We start from the raw sequence: 17,861 nt of genomic DNA on the forward strand, positions 1-17,861 counted from the left end.
GTTGGAGAGAATCCTGAGGGACAGGATGTACATGTATTTGGAAAGGCAATGACTGATTAGGGATAGTCAAAATGGCTTTGTGTGTGGGAAATCATGTCTCACAAACTTGATTGAGTTTTTTGAGCAAGTAACAAAGAGGATTGATGAGGGAAGAGCGGTAGATGTGATCTATATGGACTTCAATAAGGCGTTCGACAAGGTTCCACATGGGAGACTGATTAGCAAGGTTAGATCTCATGGAATACAAGGAGAACAAGCCATTTGGATACAGAACTGGCTCAAAGGTAGAAGACAGAGGGTGGTGGTGGAGGGTTGTTTTTCAGACTGGAGGCCTGTGACCAGTGGAGTGCCACAAGGATCAGTGCTGGGTCCTCTACTTTTTGTCATTTACATAAATGATTTAGATGCGAGCATAAGAGGTACAATTAGTAAGTTTGCAGATGACACCAAAATTGGAGGTGTATTGGACAGCGAAGAGAGTTACCTCAGAATCCAACAGGATCTTGATCAGATGGGCCAATGGGCTGAGAAGTGGCAGATGGAGTTTAATTCAGATAAATGCCAGGTGCTGCATTTTGGGAAAGCAAATCTTAGCAGGACTTATACACTTAATGGTAAGGTCCTAGGGAGTGTTGCTGAACAAAGAGACCTTGGAGTGCAGGTTCACAGCTCCTTGAAAGTGGAGTCGCAGGTGGATAGGATAGTGAAGGCGGCGTTTGGTATGCTTTCCTTTATTGATCAAAGTATTGCATACAGGAGTTGGGAGGTCATGTTATGGCTGTACAGGACATTGGTTAGGCCACTGTTAGAATATTGTGTGCAATTCTCGTCTCCTTCCTATTGGAAAGATGTTGTGAAACTTGAAAAGGTTCAGAAAAGATTGACAAGGATGTTGCCAGGGTTGGAGGATTGAGCTATCGGGAGATGCTGAACATGCTGGGACTGTTTTCCCTGGAGTGTCAGAGGCTGAGGGGTGACTTTGTAGAGGTTTACAAAATTATGAGGGGCATGGATAGGGTAAATAGGCAAAGTCTTTTCCTTGGGGTGGGGGAGTCCAGAACTAGAGGGCATAGGTTACGGGGAGAGGGGAAAGATATAAGAGAGACCTAAGAGGGAACTTCATGCGGAGGGTGGTACATGTATGGATTAGCTGCCAGAGGAAGTGGTGGAGGTTGGTACAATTGCAACATTTCAGAGGCATTTGGAATAGAAAGGTATATGAATAGAAAGGGTTTGGAGGGATATGGGCCGGGTGCTGGCAGGTGGGACTAGATTGGGTTGTGATATCTGGTCAGCATGAACAGGTTGGACCTCAGGGTCTGTTTCCGTGCTGCCCATCTCTATGACTCTATGATGCATAGCACTTACTTAATATGACAGTCTCAACCTCTGCCTCCACATGATTCATATCTCAAAATTTCCCTGCCATTTGATTCACATTTTACTACTTGCATAAAATTTGCTTTAACTTACAAAAAAAAGGGTGAGGAACACATGGTTGTCACTGTTTCCATGAGCCTATAACAATGTGAAATAGCATTTATTGAGTGCCATTAGGTAGCAAAACATTCCAATGGACTTTACAGGAACATTATTAAACAGAATTTGACATCAGACGAAACGATGGTAGATATGGATAGCTGAACAAAAGCTTTGTCAAAGAAGTAACAAATGAAAGGCATCACAGAGGAATCAGCCACAATTGTGTAGAGATGGGGAAAGTATACAGTGTTACAATCCATTATGAAGCACATAACAAGTGCAGAGACTTTGCCATTGTAGCCCTATGGACATTGTCAAATGTATTGACCATTGTGGTTTTCAGATATTAGTGGGCTAGATGGAGTAAACCTTCAGTAAAAGCAGAAGAACATATATTTTTAACATTACTTCTGTTTTTATCAAAAATAGAGCAGTAATATGGGCAGAACTGATTTAAGTTGTGCTCTCAAAGCCTGTCTTCATCCTCATTGCTGCTGATAATATTGCAGTAGGATAAATTTCAGAATGGAGGACATTGCAATGTAGAGATAAGTACATATAAAAAGTAAACAAGGTTAATAACGATGAATTACAGAGCTGTTAAATTGAAAGATAGCATCTCCAACAATGGAATGATCCCTCGGTACTGTTTTGGTAGGTGCACAAGGAGAATTCACAGTATAGAAGAAAGAATTTCATCAGGTAAATGAGATATAGTTTATTCCAGTTTTAAAACTCAACCCAAGAACAAGCTCTATACTACTACAAAGATTGTTTGAAACATCTCGCCTTAAGTCTGTCACCTAAAGTCCTACTTTACTCTTTCACTAGTCGTCATGATCTTATCACTGGTGGTGGTGCTTACTGCAGTTCAATTAAGTATTAATCCCTTCAAACCCATAGGTAATAGTTTCTAACAAAAGTCCCAACTCAGGTGAAGGCAATAAAAGTACAATACAATAATGTTTAGTAATCTTCTTGAACTATAAGGAACCATGAATAAAGATAATGTAAGAAGCTTGATGGTGAGGAGATTAGATAGTTCAAGGTAATTGATTATTGTTATGCCTCAAGGGGTAGAGCACTTCCTTACTCTGTCCCGTTCCGATTCTCTCCCTTCCATTGCCACCTCCCACCACTGAATCCTGTTTTGAGAGCATGTACATTTCATTGTATGACAACACATACAATCTAATAAGGTCTGTAATGTCTGATACCATGCATTAGCACATCTGCATGGTTGTCTGCAATTGCTGGTGTCAGGAAACTGGCAAGTGTTAAAACAGTTCCCTCTATTTATGGACTGACTCAGGAGAGGAAACATACTTTCAGGATCATTCAGACATTCCAATCAAGTAATTCCATATACTTCTAAACATCAATAGAAACAAACCCATTCTATCCAACCCATCCTTATAAGATAACCTACACATTCCTGTATCAATTTAGTAAATCTCCTCCAAACTATTTCCAAACATTCCTGCTAAATCAGGAAACCAAAACTGCAAACAATATTCAAGTTGTGATCTCACTAAGAACTTGTGTAAGGGGAGATGGGTCATTGCCTGCCCCATGTTTAGTGTATTTTACTCGTTACTTAATGAACCAACCCCTGCATGTTGTCCAGGTTTTGCTGCATTTGGGTATCAGCTGTTTCAGCATCTGAGAAGGTGTAAATGATGCTGAATGTTGTGCAATCACAAGTGAACATCCAACTTCCCACCTCGCCATGAAGGGAAATTCATTGAAGATGGAAGATGATGTTTTGGACAGGGTACTGCCCTGTGGAACTCCTGCAGAGATATCCTGGAGCTGCGTTGAGTGCCCTCAAGTCTCTGTGCTCCAATCTCTGGAGTGGGATTCAAATCCACAACTTTTTGAGTCACAGCAGACACTGGTAGAAGGAGCATTTAATCCTTCCCCAACCCCTGGCTATCAGTGTTTAACAAAACGCCCTCTGACCAGGCAGTGTTGACCCAGTCAGTATTTGGGTCATGGAAACGTGGGACAACGTCTAACTCAGTGACTAAATGACATCAGCCTCGCAGGGGGAGAGGCGGGGGGGGGCTCCTGCTGCTCCCAAATGTTGGGAGGTCAATCAAAACCAATGGATCACCATATTATTAATCTCCACACAAGCTGTTTCTGACCGGTTCTGAGTTAAACTTTTCATCGACAGTGGAGTGAATGATGATTTTTTTTCTCTCTTGCGCGCCAACCTTGAAGACCTTCACAGCTAACGGTCTGCTATCAATGCTAGATGTGAAATAAACTTTAACTACGCCCTGCAGTTGCCGGCCCAACTTGGTAAAGGCAACACGTGAAAGGCAACAAACAAAATGAGCTGTCGATTGGAATTGCAAACTTTACCGGGAATGTTTTCTTGGTAACCTTTGGTGAAGAACTGCATTGCTCTAGCGGCTCTTGTGGGAGTCTTTAGCAGTCCCTGCCTCTCTGGGTCCTCCCCTAACCCCTTCAGGATGCTGGTGTAGGCTTCCTCCAGAACAGCCAGGGCATCTTCCCCTCCTCGCTTCTTCTCGTCCTTCCACTGCACCGTGCCTTTCTTGGAGTCTGCAGCCAAGTCGCTGTAGCCCTCAAACCAACTGGTCACGAACTTCTTGGTGCAGCAGAGCCTGTTGGTTTCGGGAGTGACTATCTGTTTGGCGTATTCCATGCTGCCCAGGCTGCAGTACTCGGATGTGTCCAGTGGCGCCGTGCTGACACTGCCCACTCCCAACTTGCGCTTCTATTTATACCTCAAGAGATTACAGGAGCCTTACTCTGCGTTGCTCACACGTCAGAGCCCTATATTAAAACGCTTGGCCCCGGAGGCAGGGTAAGGCTGGAGCGAAAGGCAATTGTCTTCAGACAGATAAGGATGTTTCCACGGTTCACAGTCCCAGTGCACCACTGCTATTAAAGTCCGTGACTAATTTTAAAATTGACAACAATTGTTGGAACTCTGTGGCAAGCAGCAAGTGGACCTTATCGCAACCGGTCATAAAGTATCCAGCCAACTAACTATAAATACGATGACACACGTCAAAGCCAAATATATGATCTGGCAATGTTCGAAGTAGATTTCATGATAGCACATTGTGTGTGTTTCTGTACAAATAAAAAAGGACCGTGATCAATGATAAAGCTGCCCGAAAATGACTGCTTTAAAAACTGGAAATAAGATGGTTCGACTTGTCAATATTGTTTGTGTGGCTAAGGAATGAGGGTGTAGAAATGTCAGAAACATGGATCTTAATGAATGCAACAGGAATAACGTGTGCGTCTTTGATGTTATAAAACAATCGCTGTGCTTAATGGGGCTGCGACAAACCAACTTGTGACACTGAACCACGTGGAAATATGAGATACCCCATGGCTAGACAGTTGTCAGCAATACTGACAAGTTCAGGTCTCCCTTCTATAAGAAAGATATTGTGAAATTTGGAAGGATTCAGAAAAGGATGTTGTCAGGGCTAGGTGGTTTGAGCTACAGGGAGAGGCTAAATAGGCTGCGACTGTTTTCCCTGGAGCAACTGGTGCCTGAGGGTTGACCTTATGAAGGTTTATAAAATCATGCGGGGCATGGAGAGGGTATCTTTTGCCCGAAACTTCGATTTCCCTGCACCTCGGAAGCTGCCTGACCTGCTGTGCTTTTCCAACACCACTTTGATCTAAACTCTGGTTTCCAGCATCTGCAGTCTTCACTTTTGCCATGGAGAGGGTAATAGACAAGGTCTTTTCCCTGGGATGAGGGAGTCCAAAACTAGAGGGCTTAAGTTTAAGGTGAGAGAGGAAAGATTGAAAATGGACCTTTTTCACACAGAGGGTGATGTATGTATGGAATGAGCTGCCAGAGGAAGTGGTGGAGGCTACTACAAGATCAACATTTAAAAGGCATCTGGATGGGTATATGAATAGGAAGAGTTTAGCGCTATATGGGCCACATGCTGGTAAATGGGACTAGATTTATTTAGGATATCTGGCCTGCATGGACGAGTTGGACTTAAGGGTCTGTTTCCGTGCTATACATCTCTATGACTCTATAATTGCAATTGGAATTGTGCTTCTGCGTCATGAGAAATCCCTAATGCAGCAGAATCAAAGAGAATTGTTCAACAATTTGAAACTTCCAATGGGCAATTTCCTTGCATTTAGAATCCTCTAAAATAGACCTTTAAAGTTGGGCTGAAGAGTGGGACTAGCTGGGTAGCTCTTTCAGGAGCCAGTACAGATACAATGGCTCACATGACCTCCTTCAGTGCTATAAGGTCTATGATTCTAGGTTGTTGGACCAGATGACAAAGGTAGGGAGTGGTGACACCATTGAAGTATTTGAAAACAAGGACAAGATTTTTAAAATCAAGGTTGCTTAACTGAATTCCAACATAGATTAATAAGAAAAGGAGTGATTGCAGAAAAAGACATAGTGTTAGGTAAGACACAAACTCTAGCTGACCTCAAGTTTACAGAGGGTAGATTGTGGATTTCAAGCGGCTCCTCAGGAAGACCTTTGGAATATTGGAAAAAGGAATTACTGGAGAAAGATGCAAGTTCAGGACTAGGGTAAGTTTCAGGGAAGTTTGGCTGGAAGAATAGAGAAAGGACAGAGGTGGTAGAGGCAGCTTCGATCCTGGTGACAAGCCCATATTTTATTGTCAGAAGTGATAGCAGAAGAAACAAGGGAGAAGGATTTAAAGAAATTAGCATCAGTAAGGGAAAGAATCTGAAGCTCATCATTATATCTATTCCAGGAGGTCGTAGAACAGTGTCACCAGATACAAGACTTCAATTAGATCAAAGGTGTTATCACCTCTTGGGCAAGTTTCTGTCAAGACCATGATTTTAAAACAAACATCCTCAAAACAATAAACTGATTGCCAAAGAGAGTCCCATTCATAGACAAACAGCCTTCCGGGATGGATATGTGGAGATAGTTGGTCATCCATGGAGTTACAATTCTCTTAGGGACTACTGGCATGAAAAGGAACATTCTGGACATCCAGGAATTAATTGTGAGCACTGACCCACAAGATGTCACAACAAAACAATCTTTATTGCATTTGTAAAAATAAATTAAACAAAGGAAGCACTACTAACTTAACGCTACTGCTTAAGAATATAGACAGGGTGGTTAAAAAGGCATTTTGAATAGTTCACAAGTTTGTAAGACATAGGAGCAGAATTTCCTGAAGAAGGGCTCATACCCGAAACGTCGATTCTCCTGCTCCTTGGATGCTGCCTGACCTGCGCTTTTCCAGCAACACATTTTCAGCTTTGATCCTCAGCCCTCACTTTCTCATAGGAGCAGAATTAGGCCATTTGGCCCATTGGGTCTGCTCTGCCATTCAATCAAGGCCGATATGCTCCTCACCCCCCTTTTCCTGCCTTCTCCCCATAACCCTTCAACCCATTACCAATCAAATATCTGTCTAACTCCTCTTTAAATTTATTCACTGTTCCTGCATCCACCACACTTTGGGGTAGCAAATTCCATAGAATTTATAATCATTTGGGAGAAGTAGTTTCTCCTCAACTCTGTTTTAAATTTGCTACCCCCATCCTATGACTACAATCTCTCATCGCGCAAAAGAAAGCATCTGCTCCACGCCTATTTTATCCATACCTTTTATCATCTTGAATACCTCAACTTGATCTCCCCTCATTCTTTTAAATTCCAGAGAGTATAGGCCTAAACGGTTCAACTTCTCTTCATACAACAAGATCCTCAGCTCTGGGATCAATCTAGTGAATCTCCTCTGAACTACCTCCAATGCCACCATATCATTCCTCAAATATTGGGACCAAAACTGTACACAATACTCCAAGTGCCATCTCACCAATGTCTTGTATCATTGCAACAATAATTCCTTACTTTTATATTCTATTGCTTTAGCTATAAAAGCCAACATTCCATTTCCTTTCTTTATTATCTACTATACCTGCATGCTAGTTTTTTGTGACTCTTGAATGAAGAGACCCAGATCCCTCTGTACTCATTGCTCAGTCCTTTGAGTATAGCATTTGGAATGTCATGTTGGGGCTGTCCAGAATATTAGTGAGGCCTCTTCTGGAGTACTGTGTCCAGTTCTGGTCATCCACCTATCGAAAGGATATTATTTAACTGGAGAGTTTCAGAGGAAATTTACCAGAATGTTGCTGGGTATGGAAGGTTTGAGTTATAAAGAAAGGACGGACAGGCTGAGGGTTTTTACACTGGAGGATAGGAGGTTGAGAGGTGAAGTTTATAAAATCATGGGTATCATAGGGTTAACGGTAGGTGCCTTTTCCCTAGGATGGGGGAGTTCAAGACTAGGGGGCACAATTTTATTGTGAGAGGAGAGAGATTTAATGAAGATATGAGAGGCAAATTTTTAGCAGAGGGTGGTTCACATGTGGAATGAACTTCCTGAGGAAGTGGTGGATGTAGATACAATTACACCATTTAAAACTTGGGTAAGTACATGTAGAAGAATGGTTTGGAGGGATAGGGCCAGGAGCAGGCAGGTGGGGCTAGTCTAGTTTGGGATTATGTTCGGCATAGACTGGTTGGACTGAAGGGTTTGTATCCGTGCTGTATGACTCTATATGACTCTATAAGATTTAGGCTGCAAACACAATTTTATTTACTTCCCTCCAAGGGTTCTGTTACATGACAAAATCTTGAAGGATTTTTCACTTTCCATGAGGGACCTTCCATTTGCTTTTATTTAAGTGGCCTTCCAACTTTCCTTTAAGAGGTCACCACTCTAGAATCCACACCTCCTTGTGAACACCAGAAAGTGCCTTAAAATATCTTAAAGTAACTTTGGTTTCCAATAGCCAATTGCTACACTTTCAAACTGTACCCAAGCTGATTACTTCCAGAACAACAACAGCTACACTGTTAACTTATTTTCACTGAAAGGATTACTGTAGATATCTTCCATTAGCTTCCAGTTAAAAAAAGACTTTAAGTTATTTCTCTCCTTACCAATCTTGTCATATGCTGAATACCCACTTCCAACCTGAGGCTGCGTCATTGATGACGGATTTAGCATTTACTTTAATTCTGGAGTAGGTCAGTTTTATCTCTTGATTTCCAAAGAGCTGCAAGCTGCATAAGACTCAAAGCTGACACAGTCTCTTAGCTGCTTTTCTAAATATCAGCTTTACCTGCTGGCTATTCCTAACTAAATTTACAGAGATAAGGTCAAAACAGAGAATTTCACTAAATTTCATTCATCTCCATTGTAATGTCACACATCACTTGTTCGCAGTGTTAAGATGCCAGATCCCTGGCCATCAGTACTTTATTGGGAGAAAGTGAGGCCTCGTCCCTGATATAGAGCTTATGCTCAAAATGTCACTTCTCTGACTCCTCAGATGCTACCTGATCGGCTGTGCTTTTCCAGTTCCACACTCTTGATGCCAATATGTTATGTTTAAATTAGGCAAAACTTTGATCCAGAAGATTAAGAAAATAAGGACTTGAGATCTTACAGTTTTGCATTAAACAAATAAACGCCATTACACTATGTTAGAACAGCTAGGGCGGCACAGTGGCTCAGTGAGTAGCACTGCTGCCTCGCAGTGCCAGGGACCCAGGTCCAATTCCAGCCTTGGTCGACTGTCTGTGTGGAGTTTGCACATTCTCCCCGTGTCTGTGTGGGTTTCCTCCAGGTGCTCCGGTTTCCTCCCACAGTCCAAAGATGTGCAGGTCAAGTGAATTGGCCATGCTAAATTGCCCATAGTGGTAGGTAGGTAGGTGGGTGGGTTACTCTTTGGAGGGTTGGTGTGGACTTGTTGGGCAGAAGGGCCTGTTCCTGCACTGTAGGTGATCTAATCTAATCTAATCTACAATACACAAATGACTTATTTCTAATACACAAAATTCACATGTAACAAATATGGGTGACTATGAACATGCCACATTACAAATGCGATCAAGCAGCAAATACTATTAAGACAGATCCCAAGAGTTTCTTAGCAATTCCACACGATATTAATGAGACAAAGAGGCATCACATCTCATTAAATTTCACAAGTAATTATAATTTTTAACTTTTTCCAGTTTCATTTTCTCCACTCCAGTTGCAGACCCTGGGACTGCACCTAGACATATTGAAAGGAAAAGAGAGAAACCTCTGAGGCACATAAGTAGCATGGATGACTCTGCATTCAAAATAGAATCTCACATCTGTTAATAGGTGCACTTTCAATCCTCATCAGTCTGATTGGTGTGGGTCTGACCGTGGCCTAATTCCCAGACTGGCATGACACAGCTTCCCACACTCTGCATGGAGCAAGCACTCGACTGACCAATCACCTGCAATGTGATCTGCTGATGCCCTTGAATAACCCTCGAATGGCCATAATCCCCCTTCACTCAGCTAAATACTGCATCCTGTTAGGTTTTCGGACATGGTCCATTAGGCTGGTGCATATGCAATGTTGATACTGCAGAAGCAGTGCCGTTGTATTATGTGTGACATTATTTTGGCAGGTGAAAGGATAATTTTGAAAGAAGCAGCCAACATCACCGAGAGGATCAGGCAAGAGGGGGATCCCAAGGTAAGCATTCAGCATGCCTGAGAGGACCTGGTGGGCGGCACGGTGGCACAGTGGTTAGCACTGCTGTCTCACAGCGCCTGAGACCCGGGTTCAATTCCTGACTCAGGCAACTGACTGTGTGGAGTTTGCACGTTCTCCCCGTGTCTGCGTGGGTTTCCTCCGGGTGCTCCGGTTTCCTCCCACAGTCCAAAGATGTGCGGGTCAGGTAAATTGGCCATGCTCAATTGCCCGTAGTGTTAGGTAAGGGGTAAATGTAGGGGTATGGGTGGGTGGCGCTTCGGCGGGTCGGTGTGGACTTGTTTGGCCGAAGGGCCTGTTTCCACACTGTAAGTAATCTAATCCTCTCTCATGAGGACCTCGTGACAGGCATTCAGAGGCAGTTAGATTCACTGCCGCTATAGTTGAAATTGATTTTTGATCTGCTACAGAGAATGGAATTAGCTCTTTGTGAGCCTCTTGTAAGTGATAAAAGTCTTTTCTGTTCTTAAATTTCAAGATTGGTGGTAAAGTTAATAAAATATATAAAAGGATACATAAGCAGGCGAATATAATTAAATAATTAAAACTCAGTTAAGACAGCAATTCCAGTCATGTTTCAAGGATGTTGCAAGTGGGAGCCCCTGGATGCCATTGTCTGTTATAAATGTTTGATGTTTGAGCAACTTCCGCTCAGAGTCTTTGAGTTGGAGGCTGACGTACAGACACATTAATACGTCAGACAGGAGGTGAGCTAGCTGAATCGGTTATTCAAGGAGTCAGTCACACAACTTAGAATGGTCAGGGACAAGTGGGCGTGACTGTTGATGAGACAGGTAAGGGGATATGGGGAGCAGGATTTTGAGTGTCTGCAATTGTCCAATAGATTTGAAGTTTTCTCAGCCTATCTAAATGAGAGTGGGGCAGCAGGGTGGCATGCAAACTAACCATTAAAGTGGGAGGAGCAACAAGAATTGTAGGAGGTGATTGTATACTGAGGGGGACTGAAGCCATTCTTGGCAGCAAATCACAAGCATCTGCACGAGGAAAGTGTTATGGGCTGACAAATCTTTGGGTCCTGGTGGGTTTGATCCCAGGGTTTTAAAGGAGGTGTTAATGAGGGGGTAGAAGCGTTGGTGTTAATTTCTCTGAATGCACTGTAGTGAGGAAAGGTTCCATCAGATTGGTCCTTTTGAGACCCCTCTATTCAAGTAATGGAGGGGGGAGACAGGAAACCATGGGTCTGCTAGCTTGATGGTTGTGTGGGAAAGTGTTATCAATTGTTCAAAAAGTTTTAACTGCAAACTTAGAAAAATTTAAGGTAATCAGGAAGAGTCAACATGGTTTTGCAAAAGAGAAATCATGTTTAAGCAATATATTTAAGTTCTTTGAATGTTTAATTTGTATTGTGAATAAAGTTAGGATTTTAGGGGTCATTGGATTTCCAGAATGCATGTGGTAAGGTGTAACATCAAAGATTATTGGTGAAAATAAACGCTCATAATGTAAGGGGTAACATATGACATATGGTAACAAAGGATAGAAAATGAGCTGACTAGCAGAAACCAAACATATTGCATACATTGGACTTTGGGTGATTGGCAAGTTGTAAAAAGTGCAGTTACACAGGATCTGTACTGGGTTCTCATGTCAGCATAATTTACATTAATGACCTAACTGAGGGGAGCAAATGCATGGCAGCTCAATTTGCAGATGACACCAAGATAGGTTTAAAAGTAGTTGTACAGGAGATATTTGGAAATTGCAGATAGGTATGGATGGTTGAGAATGTGGGCAAAAATCTGGCATTGGAGTTTAATGTAGAAAAATGTAAAGTTGCTCACTTTGGCAAAAAGGATATTAAAAGCAGGGTATTGCTTAAAGAGAGAATGACAGTAAAACTCTGAAGTGCAGAGGGATTGCAAATGCATAAGTCACAAAAAGTTGATATGCAGTTACAGCACACAATGAAAGGGGCTAATGGAGTGCTATCCTTTATTATGTGACTAATTGAATATTAAAGTAAGAACATTATTCTTCAATTAAGTGCTTTGGTGGCATTACACCTTGAACTCTACTGTGTGCAGTTTTAGTCTCCTAATTTAACAAAGGCTGTAAATGCATTGGAAGCAGTACAGGAGAGATTTACCAAATTAATACCTGCAGTAAATTGATAGGTTGAAAAGCTGGACTTGTTTCCACTGGACATTAGAAGAGTGAGGGCTGACTTGATTGAACTGTAATAGGTTCTGAATGGGAGCGATGAGGTGGGCATATAAAAGGATGATTCCATTTGTGGGTCAGTCCAGAATTTTTAAAATTAGGGGCTACCTTTTCAAGATAGAGATAGAAGTTTTTTCTCTCAGAAAGTTGTGTGACTTGGAATTCTCAGGCTCAGAAGATAGCGCTCAAGTGGAATCACAGAGCATGTTTATGATAGAGGTGGATAAATTCACGTTAATCAGAGTAATCAAGGGTTATTGAGGGAATATTGGAACATGGAATTCCAAACTGAAACGTATTAGCCATGATCTTACAAAGTGTCAAATAGTCTATTCTGCCTCTATTTCATTTGTAGCATGGCGCCAAACAACATGTGCAGCTCCTTGGCTGTTCAGTGCAAGCAATAGAAGCTGCCTGGTTTTCTTTGTATGCTAAATTGAAAGGCAAGACAGAGATGCATTGAACCTGTCAGTTCTGAATGAAGCAGCAATGCATTAAAAGGCAAGACTGCACAGAGATGCTGTGAGCATTCAAGCAAATGCAAAGTGAGTGAGCTCAAGAAAGCAAGCTAACAGCACTGACATGAGTCCTGCACAGATGTATGAGATGAGTATATATCCCTGCATGCAGAGCAACTTGGCAGAACAATTGCAATGTAATGTGTCAGTTCCAAATTGCAACAGTGAAGTACTAATGTCTTCTGAAGTAATCTAAGATGTATCATGGTGATGTGGAGAGGCTGGTATTTTGCCGATGCAAAATCTGTGGGGAGTGTTGGCGGTCACCACCCATGGAACATGTCCTGAGAAATTGGGAAATAGAGACGTGAACACTTGGAGAAAACATTGGAAAATTGCACCTGCCAGACTTTCAAGTTGGAAATTGGACCATCTAATTTTCTCACTGAAATCTGAGAAATCACAAACTGCATAGGAATAAACGAAGATCAGCTAAATATGATATGCTAATACATTCAAATAGGCTTCTCATCACTTATTAATTGTCTAACAGTTGAAACCTTAATGGCAAAATCAGACTTTTTTTCAAGTTTTAGAATCTTATTTTTCCATTTCCCCCATTCTCCCAAATTTCCCCTGTGGTCCAAGCCACTTGGGGAGAATTTCACTGGAAAGGTTTGAAAGCATGAAATACAAAACAGCTGCCAGGTTTCTAGATTTACTTAAGGATAACTTCAGGACGGATAATAAAAAGACACTGGAGGAAATGACACATAATAAAACAACAGTGGAGGAAATGACACAAGGATTTTAAAATAAATATTAAATGTGATTTTAAAATATTATTTATATCCTGAAAGGCAAGTTTCTGTTTGCCAAAATAAATGGTCTTTATAAGAGGCAACATTTTTAAAACATCTATTCACAGGCAAGGGACATCACTGGTCAGACCGACATCTGTGGGTTATTCCTAATTGCCTAGAAGGTAGTTCAGAGCCAATTATAATGCTTCAGGTCTGGAGACACATGTCAGCCAGACCAGGTAAAGACAACAATTTCCTTCCCTCAAAGACATTACTTTGTCCTGGACAATTGATATCAGTAGACTTTTAATTCCATTCTTTTACTGAATACAAGTCTCACTATTTGCCAAGGTGGGATTTGAACCCAGAGTATTACCTGGGTACGTACATTAATAATCGATAATGTGGTGCTGGAAAAGCACAGCAGGTCAGACAGCATCCGAAGAGCAGGAAAATCGACGTTTCGGGCAGGGCTTTTGCCTGAACACCGATTTTCCTGCTCCTTGGATGCTGCCTGACCTGCTGTGCTTTTCCAGCACCACACTCTCGACTCTAATTTCCAGCATCTGCAGTCCTCACTTTCTCCCTAGATTAATAGTCCAGCATTGGCATCACTACCCTCAAACCTACTAGAAAACCATACATGAGTGAGAGCAAATTGTAAAGATCTTGATGAATGGGAAAAATATAGTGGATGCAAAAACAAACAGGAAGAGCTAATTAAAGGGAACTATGAGAAAATAAACCTGACAAGTGACCTCAAAATCTACAAACTTTTTTTTCATCTAATTATGTTAAATGAATGAAGGTGGCCAGGAGCTCATTACAGATAGTAGCGATATTATAAATGCAAATAAGGAAATAGTAGACTTGTTAAATAATTATTTTGCATCCTAATTTCAATTGAGGAAGACGTTGGCATACCGAGGTATCCCAAGGAAATAATACACAATCAGGGACAGGATCAAGCAGTGATCAGGGCTGTGGAAAGAATACTAGAAGCTGAATTGTACTGTAGGCTGAGTGAGGAGCACAGAACCCATACAGGAACACATTTGAAACATTGAATATATATTTTGAACCCCATATCAATGTTACTTGTGAATGGTATGTGTTCAACATCAGAAAGCAGGGGGAGAGAGAGACTATTGATTAGCATGTGTTGGTGCCTATGTGTTGAATCCTATGGTCTTGACAAAGTCAGAAGTCACATGACACCTGACGAAAGAGCAGTGCTCCAAAAGCTGGTGGTTTCAAATATACCGATTGGCCTATAACCTGGTATTGTGTGATCTCTGACTTTGTTCACCCCAGTCCAACACTGGCACCTTCACAATGACTGAAGGACAAGCTCATCATAGATAGGACAGTCCTATCATGACAGCACAGTGAGAAGCCCTTTAGCTACTTGGTTCTAGCCTTGCCCCACATTCTAGCTCTTGATCCATAACCTTGTCGATTATGTCACTTCAAATGTGCACACAAACATTTTTAAAAAGTTTTGTCACAAGATGTGTGCACTTCATGCTCAGCCAGCATTTATCACCCTAAAGGAGGTGGCGATGAGCTGCTTAGTTAATCTAATAATTTTCAACTCCATTTTCTTGCTTTTTCCTCATTATCTTTGATTCCCTTATTGATTATGAAGCTGTTTGTTTCAATCTTGAACATACTTAACAACACAACCTTCTGTACTAAATAATTCCATGGATTGATTACCCTCTGAAAGAGTAGAATCCCACTATCTCTGTCTTAAATGGGTGACTCTTTACTGTGAGATCCAGGGTGGTGTTGTTGGAGTGAGTGTGAGGGGATCAGTGTGATGGTGATGGAGTGAGTGTGAGGGGATCAGTGTGACAGTGAAGGAGTGAGTGTGAGGGGATGTGTTTTGGACTGTCCAAAAAAGGAGACAGTCTCTCCACACCTACCCTGTGAAGCCCCCAAAGAATCTTGTATGTTTGAATAAGGTCACTTCTCATTCTTCTAAACCCCCCAATGAGTACAGAACCAGACTGTCTTTGGAGTGCCTCCAATACCAATATATTTCTCCTTAGATGTAAGAGCCAAAACTGATCATAGTGTTCTAAGTGTATGTGTGAAAGAGGGATGGACAGGGCCAAATTATGATATACTTTGGTGACCAGGATGAGTCTTTCCAGGCTGCATGACATTACTTGTGCATCGCAGCCATTAGTAGGATTGGTTTGTAATGGTGAGTGAAGTGGTCCTGATTGCTTGTGACTGGGATTTTTAGTCAACACTGATAGCTAATGAATGTGGTCCACATATAACATGAGGTGGTAACAGTCGTCTTTCACCTGTACTTTGCAGGTATATGTTTGACTCTATTGTCGTTAGAGCATCCTCTCATTACACAAAAGTGGAGCCCCTTCCCTCAGAAATAAAAAAAATGTCCTCCATATGGTGGCAGCCATTTTCACTTCCATTGTCCAATTTCAATTTGTGTGAGGGTGGAGTGAAGCAGTAGACCACTCTTCATAAAGTGAGTCATCAACTCAGCCGCTCAGTCTAGGTGAGCCCCAGACCTTCATGTTCCTTTCTACCTTGTCCTTCCTGTCAACCTCAGATCTACCCCACCCAAACTGTTTCTTTAATTGCATGTCTTCTTACTTCTCCCCTCATTCCCCCAAGAGGACACAGTGTCTTGCCCCACAATGAAGCCAGAGTGTTGGTGACCATCAATGAACATTGCTCCCTCCACGCAATATCCCATGCTCTCCCACACTGCATTGCCTCCCACCCTTACAACTGCAAATGTGTCGCTGGTCAAAGCACAGCAGGCCAGGCAGCATCTCAGGAATAGAGAATTCGACGTTTCGAGCATAAGCCCTTCATCAGGAATAAGAGAGAGAGAGCCAAGCCGGCTGAGATAAAAGGTAGGGAGGAGGGACTAGGGGGAGGGGCGATGGAGGTGGGATAGGTGGAAGGAGGTCAAGGTGAGGGTGATAGGCCGGAGTGGGGTGGGGGCGGAGAGGTCAGGAAGAGGATTGCAGGTTAGGAGGGCGGTGCTGAGTTGAGGGAACCGACTGAGACAAGGTGGGGGGAGGGGAAATGAGGAAGCTGGAGAAATCTGAATTCATACCTTGTGGTTGGAGGGTTCCCAGGCGGAAGATGAGGCGCTCCTCCTCCAGCCGTCGTGTAGTTGTGTTCTGCCGGTGGAGGAGTCCAAGGACCTGCATGTCCTCGGTGGAGTGGGAGGGGGAGTTAAAGTGTTGAGCCATGGGGTGATTGGGTTGGTTGGTTCGGGCGGCCCAGAGGTGTTCTCTGAAGCGTTCCGCAAGTAAGCGGCCTGTCTCACCAATATAGAGGAGGCCACATCGGGTGCAGCGGATGCAATAGATGATGTGTGTGGAGGTACAGGTGAACTTGTGGCGGATATGGAAGGATCCCTTGGGGCCTTGGAGGGAAGTGAGTGTGGAGGTGTGGGCGCAAGTTTTACATTTCCTGCGGTTGCAGGGGAAGGTGCCGGGGGTGGAGGTTGGGTTGGTGGGGGGTGTGGATCTGACAAGGGAGTCACGAAGGGAGTGGTCCTTGCGGAACGCTGATAGGGGAGGGGAGGGAAATATATCCTTGGTGGTGGGGTCCGTTTGGAGGTGGCGGAAATGGCGGCGGATAATACGTTGTATGCGCAGGTTGGTGGGGTGGTAGGTGAGAACCAGTGGGGTTCTGTCTTGGTGGCGGTTGGAGGAGCGGGGCTCAAGGGCGGAGGAGCGGGAAGTGGAGGAGATGCGGTGGAGGGCATCGTCGATCACGTCTGGGGGGAATCTGCGGTCCTTGAAGAAGGAGGCCATCTGGGTTGTGCGGTGTTGGAATTGGTCCTCCTGGGAGCAGATGCGGCGGAGACGAAGGAATTGGGAATATGGGATGGCGTTTTTACAGGGGGCAGGGTGGGAGGAGGTGTAGTCCAGGTAGCTGTGGGAGTCAGTCGGTTTATAATAGATGTCTGTGTTGAGTCGGTCGCCCGAGATAGAAATGGAAAGGTCTAGGAAGGGGAGGGAGGAGTCTGAGACAGTCCAGGTGAATTTCAGGTCGGGATGGAAGGTGTTAGTAAAGTTGATGAACTGTTCAACCTCCTCGTGGGAGCACGAGGCAGCGCCGATACAGTCATCGATGTAGCGGAGGAAAAGGTGGGGGGTGGTGCCAGTGTAGTTGCGGAAGATGGACTGTTCCACATATCCTACGAAGAGGCAGGCATAGCTGGGGCCCATGCGAGTGCCCATGGCAACTCCTTTAGTTTGGAGGAAGTGGGAGGATTGAAAAGAGAAGTTATTCAGGGTGAGGACCAGTTCAGTCAGTCGAAGGAGGGTGTCAGTGGAAGGGTACTGGTTAGTGCGGCGGGAAAGGAAGA

The 17,861-nt window shown here is 43.2% G+C and overlaps 1 protein-coding gene across 1 annotated transcript in view; it reads right to left on the reverse strand.

Annotated features, from left to right (window-relative positions):
- The window catches only part of gch2 (GTP cyclohydrolase 2), a 46,758-nt gene extending 42,602 nt beyond the window's left edge, over positions 1–4,156 (reverse strand). Inside the window, exon 1 of the mRNA XM_060830934.1 lies at positions 3,853–4,156. Coding sequence (XP_060686917.1) covers positions 3,853–4,156 — 304 coding nt within the window. The remainder of the gene's footprint in view (positions 1–3,852) is intronic.
- Between the last annotated feature and the right edge of the window lie 13,705 nt (positions 4,157–17,861).

The sequence above is a fragment of the Hemiscyllium ocellatum genome, chromosome 10 (genome assembly GCF_020745735.1).
Source record: "Hemiscyllium ocellatum isolate sHemOce1 chromosome 10, sHemOce1.pat.X.cur, whole genome shotgun sequence".
Taxonomy (NCBI): Eukaryota; Metazoa; Chordata; class Chondrichthyes; order Orectolobiformes; family Hemiscylliidae; genus Hemiscyllium; species Hemiscyllium ocellatum.